Consider the following 12,193-nt stretch of genomic DNA (forward strand, 5'->3'; position numbering starts at 1 on the left):
TTTTCAATTTAATTAAAGTTACTCAATTATTTTATGTTATTTAAGCATCTAATTAAGGTTGGCCAAAAGGAAAAAAGCATCTAATTGTGGATAATAAATACGAAAAGGGAATGGAATTAAAGATTAATAAAATGAATCCAACTCATTTGGAAGACATTGGGGGTTGATCAAGGCATCAAAAGAGTTGTTTGTAAAAGGTGGATGCATCAGAAAGTAAAGTAAACATGTGATTCTTTATTTAATATCAAAATTTACATGTAAATACTTTCTTTGAACAACTTTGTTTTTGGATAAAAAATACACATGCATGTTCTTCAATTTTTTCTACGTGTCATAATCCTCTTTTTTTTTTTAGGTCGTTTCCAGTTGTTTCAACACGTTTGACTAGTGAAAATTGGTTGGAAGATGATTTTCCTTTTTCTCCTTCACTTTTTTTGTTGTCATCAGTCAGTCAAAGTTAGGAATGCAATAATGTTAGAACTTTACTCATCCAATTCAATAATAATAATAATAATAATAATCATAATAATAATAATAATACAACATTAAGCAATACCAACAATATAATATATTGATAGAATATTAAACTTAATTTCAATAATTAAAATTTAAATCTTTATTATTATTATTATTATTATTATACAAAATATACAGCGATACCATCAACAGTATAATATATTGATAAAATATTAAACTTAATTTCAATAATTAAAATTTAAATCTTGATCACAACACATCAGCAACTATTTTAGAACTTGAAAATTTTAAATCAGGTTTTCTCACTACAAACAACATTACACAATAAGGGTTTGTCCCAATAATAAAGGGAAAACTCTGAAAGTTTTAAGTTATAAAATTTTAAATTATAATTTCAAGTCCCATTGTGTTAATTTCTTTTTTAAAATTTTATGATGATAAGTTAATTTGTTTATTCTATTTATTGCTTTTTTTTTTCTTGAATATGGTAATATTTATGTCATATGTTAAGTTTATTTCATTTAATTGTAACCGCAACTTATACATGTAACGTTGTAAAAAGAACAAAAAACCATTATTTACAAATAACAAACAGTGCTTATTGAATATAGATGATGGAATTCTTTTCTTAATTGCATTAAGTTTTGGAAATTAAATTCATATTTAGAGAGATTTAGATATAGACAGGAGAAAAGAGTCGAATGAATCATGTCTTGAACAGAAAAAATTGTTGATGTGAACAGAAAAATTATGGACCAACCACTTAACCAAATGCCATATACGAAAATACCACCATTATGTGGCCCAACCATTACATTTATTTTAAAGAAAAAAAAGTGATGCACGCATGCTTTCGTACTCTAAAAATGAGGATATGTTGGTAGTGATTTGAAAGAAAAAAAAAATACATAGTAAAATCAGAAATTCTGGATGAAACTTGATTTACTATACATGAACAAGCACAGAAGGTGTCCCAAGTAAGGAAGCTTATGACCGAACACGGAAATGCAATTCAAACGTTGTAGGAGAGAAGAATAAACATGAACCCCAAATCCCGATGGTACAAAGCAACTTTCTTTCCTTCCTGGAACCCAAATATCAAAGAAAAAGCACGTGGAAGGAATATAACAATTTTCTCAAACTGGTCAAGGTTCCATTCTCATGTTGGCCATAGTTTTACATTCTAAATTGCATCAAATGAACACGAAAAGGAAGAAATAAGAGGAAAAAAACACGCTCAATAACTAAGATTGATATCAGCAGAACTCATAAATCTTCAAATGTCATCAATTCATTAAGAAGTTCGATTTATTTAACCAACCATTTGGTGGAACCAAGGACATCTTTCTCATACACAAGCATATATATTGATGGTGCTAAGCCGGTTGCTGGAATTATCGTGTATATATTTTATATACATTATGTTCATACAACTCTGATGAAGTTCAAAGGATGCAACACTTCAGCACTAAACCCTTTTGATCGAGCCTTGCCTCTTCATTGCCTGGGAAAACACCATCATAGTTTAAACTTTACACAACATGCATCAAAGAGAGAACACTTATGCACTGAAGATGTTTATCTACATCCTAACCAATATATCACAAATAATAACATTAGTTAATCTATATTGCAAATAACCATAATCTATCATTCCATGCAACAACCAATATTTTATCCATTAAAATTCCTCACTTCAGAAAAGAGACAAGCTTAAGAAACTGACATGAATATAAAAGATTAAGTATATGGCAAGAAAATCAGATGTAAGATCTACACACCTTCAGGAGGCTGAGCAAGCTTCCTGTTCTGTGGAGACATCATTTCTTTCTTCAGCTGAGTCAATATATTCTCCATTGTATACTCCCTTTGCCAATTAGCAAGCATGGGGAAAAGGCTAGGTTCAACCTGACAATTTAGCAGCTATAAGTATATCATATTGTAGCATAGAAGGTCCCGAGAACAACATCACCTACCACTCCAGTTTCCTGATTGACACATGTCATGTTTATCCTTGTTTGAAACCTCACACTTGGTGGATTATCTGGATAATCCTTGCCACAGAACAATTTCAACTGGTAAATGCGTCCTTCATGAACAGTCTGATATGCATCAAGAGTAAGCAAGATATCAACCCAGTTTTCATTTTAAGAAATGATTAGTTTTAAGAGGAATTATTATTATTTACTGTTTTGCAAACAACAGTAACTATGGTGTAAAACTCAAAGTAGAATTCCTTTGACTGGAAGTCCTATACCATATTAAGAGGTGGAAATTCATTAGCTGTTTTGGGAGGTAGTATTTTATTTCAGATTTAACCCGACTTGTATGAGGTGATGCAAGAGCTTATTCTAAAAATCTAGTTATAAGAAGGTGATGCAAGAGAAGAAGCACTTGTACAAGCGCCCGAGGTGACAAGCAATCCAGAAGATTTGGCACCAAATGGCTGATTAGTGTCTACCATAAAAGAATAGATCCCACAAAAATGGGCTTGTGAGATGAGTCATAATATTGATGAGGCTAATTTTTGGACTGACTAGCTGGTTTCTTACCTTGAGTATTAGGAGTTGGGGCTATATGTTTACAATGGTACTAAGCTGGCCTAATGTTTTATGTCTTGTTTTCTATTTGCTTTTCCTTTTCTTTAAAGATAATATTAACATATAGCACCGTAGCTATCTAGCAGGCTAGGACACTTTTAAGCCTACAATGTACCAAATTGTAATATTATTCCTATGCATAATTCTAAAAGCGACCACGGCAGAGATCAACCCTGCAGGGCAGCCAGCTCACCAGGTCATTAGCCAGATCACAGGTCAATCAACAAAGTTGCTTGCTTTACAACTTTTAGATGTTAATTAATATATTTATCATTAAAATTGCATTATCAATCAACATTATTGTGGCACCAGTGATTCTTGTCGAACTTAATAATGATCCTAACCAGTGACCCACATACCAGTCCAGATTCAATAATGCTGATTTCATTTTTCATTTATTTTTAAATAACTCTGATTTTCTTAACACATGGGCATTGAACTTCATTAAAGGTGCATCCGGTGTATAAAACTATGCATGGGACAGGTTAACAAGGTTATGAGATCTTATCCATGCATGATAATCCAATTCTTTTCCTCTCCATAAGATTGTCTACTCCTACCCACATTTTCTATAAAAGCCTAATGACCTACAGCATTGAACAAAGAGTCATTCTACCTAATCATATCCTTTGCACCAAGCTAGCCTAAATGAATTGAAGTTACTAAGAATTGGAACTGTTTTATGAGTGAGTATGTAACATAATCATGCATTCAGGTTTCACAAAGAAAAAGATAATAATGATGACATATTTTTATTGATAAGTACAGAGAAATTTCTAGCTTTAAAAAGAAAATTAAATGTGAAAAGTACTGCTCTGTTCTCATATGTTTCAACAAGCTACAATTGCCTCCCTAAAGTTGAAAATATGTCAGTCAAATGCTTCCTACCCTAGGGTCCAAAAGAATTGTGCATTTTTCCTATTCTAGCTACAGCCTAATGTATCTCAACCATATGCAACACAATATGCAACACAAGTAAGAAAATGTATTGTCTAGTTCTCATTATTAATCAGTCAATCATGTACATGTCAAACTTCGAAGTTGGGCTTAGACCCATCATTGTACTTTTCCACACCAATACATAGACATGTGCACCAACCACTGAAAAGAGCACAACAGAGAGTGTGACTCACATTAGGGGGACCAATAATAGTCCCAGTCCATGACTGCATGTATATATCATCAGCATCATCCATTCCATAGCTGACAGTTCCATCCCCAATACCCTTTTCACCCCTCTCAAGCTCTTCTAGCAATCTGAAATTCCTGGGCACTGCAAAGACTACACTTGTTAGTCCCTACTTCAGGATTGTAACATAGTTACTCATGAAGTTTGCATTAAGTCTAATCTTTATTAAATGCAGTTTCCCAAAATATGAAAAACAAAACTTTCTTCAAGAGCAAAAGCTAAAACTTAAGAGTAAAAAGAAATGCTTGCACATCATGTTAAAAAACGGAAAGCAGTCAACCAAGAACCCAGAAATAACTAAAGAAATCCTGACAGCACACAATGCATATGCTTTCCACTCTTTAAGTTCACCATTAACAAGGTTTAATCCTAATCATGAATGAGCAGAAAAAAACAGATATAGAGACAAAATTAAAACTTTCCCCTCATAAATAGCATAAAGTTGGCTCCACTGTCTAGAGAGATATGTGCCAATATCGTCACTCAATCAACGAAAAACTTCTACTGTGAAGTCTGCAGTTGAAGGAATAATCCGCCCAACTCTCAAGTTGGTTTCACAATGAAGATTGCACCCAAAGCCTTCCGAGATCAAATGCCACAGCATAACATTAAGTTTCGGGAAGGCATTGATACCAAGAAGAGTTCACTTCTGAAAAGCCAAGAGCGGTGATCCTCAACAGAAAAAAAAGTATGATATTTAGATGGTTGAGGAGGAAATAAAAACATGATTTGGGAACCATAGAAGAAAAATTTTATGGCCAGAAAAAGTGGTCAAGGAAGTTTCCTCGATTTCATTGACAATAGCCTTAGTTTCCTATGCCTTATATATTTACGAAGCTCTAGTGCATCTAGCTTTAGATTCAATAACTTTCTACAGAAGTTGTTCTCACATCGTGACCAGAATCATAGCATTTTTCCTTACCTTCTTTTTGACTCAGCATACATGCTTGCATGTAAACCTTGGGTCTTCACACCTCAAAAGCTAAGGAGTGAAGCAATAAATTTATGGGAGTCCTCGATCACAAAAAGATTCATCTATCCTAATACTAACCTAACAACATTGTCCAATCTCATTGTCATAAGTTTTCTTATACCAACCCAATGTCAACAGAAGTTGAAGCCTCATGCAAAGAGGTTAGCTTGTTCGATTAGAATTATCATATGCATTATTTCTTTTCTTTTCATACACTGTATAATTAATTGACCACATAAACTGCTTTGCTTGTTTGATTGGCATCTTGATCAGTACTTGTTTCATTTGTTTATTGATTGTATACTTGACCAGGATTTCATCTACCAATTAGAAAGAAGTACCAACTACTCCAGATACGTACAGCTACCCTTCATCAACACAACCAGAGATTAGGAAATCACTGATTTCTGGAACAGAAAAAGTTTATTTAAAAGAAATCTGCCTATCTCTTTTTTTTTTGGTCTTTTTGTCTCAATTATTCATCACAAGCTCATCAAAAAGAATTCTTGAAGCCTCTGAAAGCCAGCAGTCATAATAAAATATTTATGTAACTGGTTCTAAACGGCCAACCATCTCTTAAAGCCAACTTAGGATATTATGGTGGATCCTACAGGTCATAATCTTCTTTTAACTTTAACCAAAATCACTGCCATTCCACTACAAGCTAAATCCCATACCTCTGCTTTGAATGAAGTAAAGGTAATAGTCAGTTAAGAGTGCTATCACCTCATTAACGGTTGCACATTTGTCACATATTGCATCCCATATCAACGGTATTGTAAGTTAATCTCAACAAATCCATTAAGAAGTGGATCAATAGTCTTGATGTATGAAATTGGTAAAAGGAAAAAGTAACTTCAGAGCTAGCACAGTTCATATATCATCAACAAAGTGGCCAATTTAGCAAAAATTTCATGCATTATATATAGCTCTCAAATGCTAAAACACATAGGCATGGAAAAAAATAGATGACACCTGGTTAAAGGTTACTGCTTCTTCTATTAGAATGCACTCAATCAACCTCAATATTCATTTTTTGAAACAAGGTACACTCCACAACGTAGCCAGATCTAATTAGTTATAATATATTACAATGGCTCTGTTACAGCTACAAGTATAAATAACTTAGACTCTTCCATTTATTCTTAAAATATCTAATTTTTTTTTTCAGACATATGGATACAAACTCATAATCATACATATTTCTAATATTTAAGCCCATCTGACATCAGCAATAAACCCCATTAAAACAACAAAAATCTTACAAAAAATTTTCACTGGAAAAGCCCGTAAAATATTCACCTTGAATATCAATCTAAGCACGACAAAATCCATTCTCAAGCATTTGAAAACAGGAACAAGAAACAAACAAAGAACCCTAAATATCAAAGTTAAAACCCTATTTTGTACCAAATCAAAGGATTATCAGAAAAAAAAGACAAATCCCATATACAATATAACCCTCAAAGCTCCAACGAAAAAGGAATGATAGAAAAAAGATGGATACTAAAAAGTGGGAAATTAGAGAACACATGAGAGAAATCTAGGGCTTTGGAAATCCAAAACTTACCGAGCACCCTCGATCCTTCCGAACCCATGTCTTCTTTTGATCGTTTCAATTCAAAGAAAAAAAATACAGTTATAGGTTTCTCCGATTGAAAACAGAGAACCCAAAAAAGGCAGAAGGAAAAGAAAGTAGAAGACAGAGAAAGAGGAAATGTTAGAGACAGTTTAAAGTCCGAAACCAACAACCACTGTTCACAACTCTGAATGGTCTACTACCACTACGGTGATGCACCGAGGTATGGTATGGTAAGTGTAAGGGAGGATAAAATAAAAAGGGCGAAAGTGGGAAATGATTGCCTGATCATTTTTCAACTGCCCATCTTCTTTCTTTACATCTTCCTATATTCCTTAATCACACTATCATTTTTTTTTTTTTTATTGAATACTTCTTTTTTTCTAAAACAACCTCTTACACGTTTTTTTTTTTTTTTTTCATTTTCATTTTCTGTTAAGGTTAGAGAGGTAAATTCCAGATTGAGATGGAGGAAAAAGAAAGACCTGAATTGATGATAAATTATTTGATACAGTATTAGAATTAAAAAACTGACATTTTTTAAATTAATTTTTAATTTTTTTATTTTTTAGTTAAATTGTTTCATTATTAATATATTTGATAATTTTTTTGGAATATTTTTATTGTATTTTTTGAATTGTCAATTGTGTATGTAAGAACGGACATTTAAGCTTTTTGTTTTTAATTTTTTTAATATAAATTGATTAATTGAATAGTGTAACTTGAAGCACAATTTTTTTAAAAAAAATATTAAATACTAAAAACTTAAAAAATTTTAGAATTTAAAATGAAAATTTTTTTTTTTTTATCAATTAGCATTGAGGGTCGAACTTGACTAATTCCAAACGTGACAAATCTTGTCCAAGGCTCGATCCGATTAGGGCCGGGCCTAATCAACTAGACTTTTAGGCCAATCTATTTCACACCAAAATTAAACTTGTATGAGTAAGCATTGAACAAGGGTTTTTAACCTCAGACTCGATCAGGCTCAAGCTATTATATATTGAATTAACATTTTTTCATTTAATTTTATTTTAAAATATATTTTAATATTTTAATAAATATTTTAAAAAATAAAGTTTATGAGGTCTGATAAACCGAATCAAACCTTGGACATAGCATTCAAAAAGCCAACCAAACTTGATCCAATCTAATTTATGGATAAATTTAACTAAAATGATGCTAATATATATATATATATATGTAGAGTTAGATGATTATCTTAACACATTATTCACTATCAAATTAGAACATTGGGGCCCTTAAAGGAACGCCTTTTCTGATTTGCCTTAGCCTTGGCTCTTTGGTTAACGGTAGCCGAACATATGCTGCTTCATCTTCATCTTTGAGACAATGCATGAGTTTGTTGCTTTCTTCTCTGTGTTCATCTCCGTATATGTCTAAAACCTGTCAAGAAATATATTGATTGTAAAACTCGTAAAAAAAAGAAAGCTCAAAAATGATCTGCTGGATCAAAAAGAAAAGAAACTGACCTTGCATGCTATACTGCAATAGAGTGAATTATCTTGCAGACTTTTGTCACAAATGGTACAACTATAATCCCTTGAATAATTACTTTGTTGTTGTTGTTGCTGATGATGATGATGAGTCGTTCTTTGCTTCAAGAATAGCACTTTGGCTTTATTTGTATGATAAGCCTGCCAACCATCAAATAACATTTCTGTATATAATCAATGTGATCTAACATTCATGATATATAGAGATAGGCAATACTCTTAATTAGGGTCCATTTGGAAGCTCAATTGTAGGGCTCTCGCCGTATTAGAGGATGCGTTTTATGGTTGGATCCTTAATCCTGTGTGGCAAGGTGAGAACCCTCTAATTAGGCTTCAAAGTGGACTATTATTTAATTTGCTTATCCTAAGCCATGTAAAATGTCATATAGAGGAATTAATGACTTAATGAACCAAATGCCTGTAAATAAATTTAAAGAGAAAAAGGTCACTCGCAAATTGAAGGATGTAATTATGGGAAATTTAGATGATATTGATATGTTTCATCAATGTATCAACATCATATTTGAGTGATTAATCAAAAACTGTAATAGGATGAAATTGCGTGGTCCAAGGTATGCATGCAAATGTAATGGTGGATATGATGAGATATTTAAGAATTTTGTTTCTCACAACAATTGACATATATCATTGATGATCATAATAAAATGTTCCCATGTATGGGAATGCATCAAAATATATGGATCTTAAATGTTAGAAGATTTCGAATTCAAATTTTACGTTGAAAAAAATATTATAAGATGAAAGAGAATTAGCTATCATAACACAATCAATTATCATATTTTAAAATAAAAAAAACTGATTATGAATAAGGCTTCGCGGATACAATTTTATTTAGAAGATCTTGACGATAGCTACAAGATTAACAACTACATAAAATTAGAAGGATTCTATTTTATTTTTATAACCCAAAGGCACAATTTAATTGAATATACACCGTCCAAATTAAGCTGATTAAAAGCACGCATGTGACACACAATCATTTATTGTAAACTGAATTAATTTGATAATAAATTTTTAATCTAAAAGAATACTTTCACTGTGAGAGCGTCCCAAGTATTCGAACGGTAGGTGAATCATTAATATCCTCAACTTAATATCTGAATTCTGGTTATTGCATAATCTAACATGGTCCCCCTCATTAAATAACTATATATTGATGAAGAATGACTAAGGCCAACTGATCAAGTGAGTGTACTCATGTCTACCATATCACCCATTTTAAGAATTCATGCATGATTGTTAATTGTTATATATATTAGCAAAGCAAAGATTATTTGATTAAAAATGAACAAATAATTAATGAAATTTTAAGACATTATAATCGACCATATATAATATTGTTTCATTGAAGAAAACATTCCATTATTTAAAATAAATCGAATTTTAATTCTTAATAATTCGAAGTTAATATTCTTTTTTTTATTTTTTATGTTAAGACACTTTTTACCATTTGTTTTCAAACACAGAAAGCAAATTATAGAAATATAGTAGTAATCAAGCCATGTAAGATTCAACATATCAGAATATGTTCACAAAGAGTGCTGCCATGAAAAATTCATCTTTTAACATATCAGAAAAGAAAATAAATTGATATGAAAATGATTGATTAAAGTAGCAAAATTAGGGTAAAGACATTAATCTGACCTGGATGCCAGAACAATTGAAGAGCTTACACAAATCTTGTCGATTGATCACGTCACTGTAGATGTATCTCCGAATCTTCAATATATCATATACACAATTAATGGTTAATTAGTCGAAAATTCACCTTGTTTAATAAATTTGAATTAATTTGTTTTTCAACTAATTAATTATTAATTAATTAAACATGATGATGAGAAAGAGAAGAAGAGAACACCTTAACGTGCTTGTGAATAGCATGAGAAGGAAGGCAATGAGAGCAAAAAGACTGAAGACAGTCGATGCAAAACCGGTCTAACTCGTTCTTCTTTGCGTTTGGATGACTAACGCAATTCCTAAAGAATATGGTGTTATACATTACAATCACCCATGGCGGCACCACTGCAAAACTCTTCTGCAAAAATAACCAAAACCAAATTCTCAGATAATACTGTTTCATGAATTTTCTTGAAAAGAAAAACCATGAAATCCTTGAAGAAAAAATGTATGAAAATGATGTCAAGAAGGAAAAGAAGAGAGAAAAAAAAAGAAAGAAATGAAGAAAGGACAGAGGACTATATTTACTTGTTGAGTTTTTGATGGATGCAATCTTTTGATGCTCAAGGTCTTTCCCATGGTGTTTGTTTTTGTTTTTGTTTTCTTTTTTTAGTTTTCCAAGCAGAATCTTACGTATTTTTCTTTGCCGTCTCTATCATCGACATATCAGCCTATAAATAGCTGCTTTGGCTTTCCCTTGGGTGTAGCTTCGTACACAAACTTTATTAGATTTTCAATGAGACTTGTTCATGTCAGTATTTCATTTTGGACAAAAAAAAAAAAAGAAAAAACTTCACAGCTTCAATACTTAAATCAAATTATAAATTGGATCGACTAATTCAGTTACCTTCTTTAAGTTATAAAAAAAGAAAGAAAGAAAGAAAGAAAGAAAGAGAGTAGAAGTAGCCTACTTGCCAATCTCTAGTTCAATTACCTACCTCATTAATATTTCTAAATTCGAATCCACAAACTTTGATTTTCTTCCAAAGAAGTAAATACTTCCCACACCATAAATGTTGGTTAAATAAAATTATCTTGATAAATTATTAAATATATATATACCCTTCCAAACGTATCAATAATCTTAAAACTTGACAATCAAAGTCAATACATAGTTAAAAATTAGCATGTGAGCATGTGGGTAGTTACTTTAATTGGATCTTGATAAAACCGACATGAATAGAAATGCTTTTATCATTAGATTAAATATTCAAAAATTGTATTATAATTTCCTAATAATAATTATCATGTCAAATTAATGGAAAGTACATATACATTCAATTTTGTGTCACGCATCTTGTTTTTTCGAATAGGTGACGGAAAAGATTAATATTAATTTTTATATTATTTTATATGTGAGAATTAATTAATTAAATTGGCTCTAAAATATGTAAAATTTTCAAGGCAACTGCATATTCATTTATTCATTTACTTGTGTGAATTATCAAATTAAAAAATTCACAAGAGTACAGTGGGATTAAATTCAAAATTTTGAACCTTTTAGGTCAAGCCTTGATTAAAAATCTATCTATACATTGATGTTACCAAGGCCAGTTTGTTGCCTGTCGCAATACATACAGGGAAGGGAAAAAAAAAAAAAAGGAGTTTGAGAGCCCACTTTCAGCATTGTCCATGCTATATCGGTGTGTTTACTTAAATGAAAGATAAGGGTTTCTTGTATTATCCCTTCAAACTCTCTAGATTCTTTAAATTCGTAAACTTTTACATTAATAGCAACAACCTGCAGTCATTTACTCTCTACACCAAAACGACATTAAACTTTCCATCAGATATAGCATTCTTTCATCACTCCATTTATAATTTTCATTTCCCCTTTTTCTGCTTTTGTTGTGTACATAATTCCAGTTACATGAATTTTACACCTACCTCACCTAACGGTCCTAACCCATCTATAAGGCAGATTTATTTATATGTCCATTTCTGGCTAATTAAAATCAACTCCAAGAAGGAATAATACTTGTTCTAATAAGCTTTAATTCTCTCTTATTTTTGGTCCCAAGGGGTGTGCTTATTGTTTTTACTATGGCAGAGGTGTTGGGTAGGGCTTATTTATTGTTGTTTTTCTCTTAATGCATATAATACAATGGTTCAAGGTTTAGGATTTAAGATTTTAAATTTGAATTACCTTACTTTGGTATG

The 12,193-nt window shown here is 31.5% G+C and overlaps 1 protein-coding gene and 1 long non-coding RNA gene across 2 annotated transcripts; both read right to left on the reverse strand.

Annotated features, from left to right (window-relative positions):
• Positions 1–1,695: 1,695 nt before the first annotated feature.
• LOC111318086 (ubiquitin-conjugating enzyme E2 variant 1A-like) lies at positions 1,696–7,185 on the reverse strand. The gene is made up of 5 exons (XM_022920726.2): positions 6,810–7,185; positions 4,211–4,350; positions 2,454–2,579; positions 2,259–2,385; positions 1,696–1,981 (listed from the first exon to the last, which is right to left on the reverse strand). Exons 1-5 carry the CDS (start codon positions 6,835–6,837, stop codon positions 1,923–1,925), a joined length of 480 nt encoding a protein of 159 aa, XP_022776461.1. The 5' UTR covers positions 6,838–7,185; the 3' UTR covers positions 1,696–1,922.
• Positions 7,186–8,042: 857 nt separating this feature from the next.
• On the reverse strand, positions 8,043–10,139 carry LOC149520173 (uncharacterized). The gene is made up of 3 exons (XR_016327323.1): positions 10,001–10,139; positions 8,312–8,634; positions 8,043–8,225 (listed from the first exon to the last, which is right to left on the reverse strand). It is a non-coding gene; the product is annotated as an uncharacterized LOC149520173 (long non-coding RNA).
• Positions 10,140–12,193: the final 2,054 nt, after the last annotated feature.

Source organism: Durio zibethinus, chromosome 2 (genome assembly GCF_047325235.1).
Source record: "Durio zibethinus cultivar Kanyao isolate XHJ-2024 chromosome 2, ASM4732523v1, whole genome shotgun sequence".
In the NCBI taxonomy this organism is placed as follows: Eukaryota; Viridiplantae; Streptophyta; class Magnoliopsida; order Malvales; family Malvaceae; genus Durio; species Durio zibethinus.

Coding starts and splice junctions, on each gene's coding strand:
- LOC111318086 (XM_022920726.2), bottom strand. CDS start 6,837: ATGGGTTCGGAAGGATCGAGGGTGCTCG. Junction 4,351..6,809: donor GGAAGGATCGAGGGTGCTCG/GTAAGTTTTGGA, acceptor TAGTCTTTGCAG/TGCCCAGGAATTTCAGATTG. Junction 2,580..4,210: donor CTATTATTGGTCCCCCTAAT/GTGAGTCACACT, acceptor GATGCATATCAG/ACTGTTCATGAAGGACGCAT.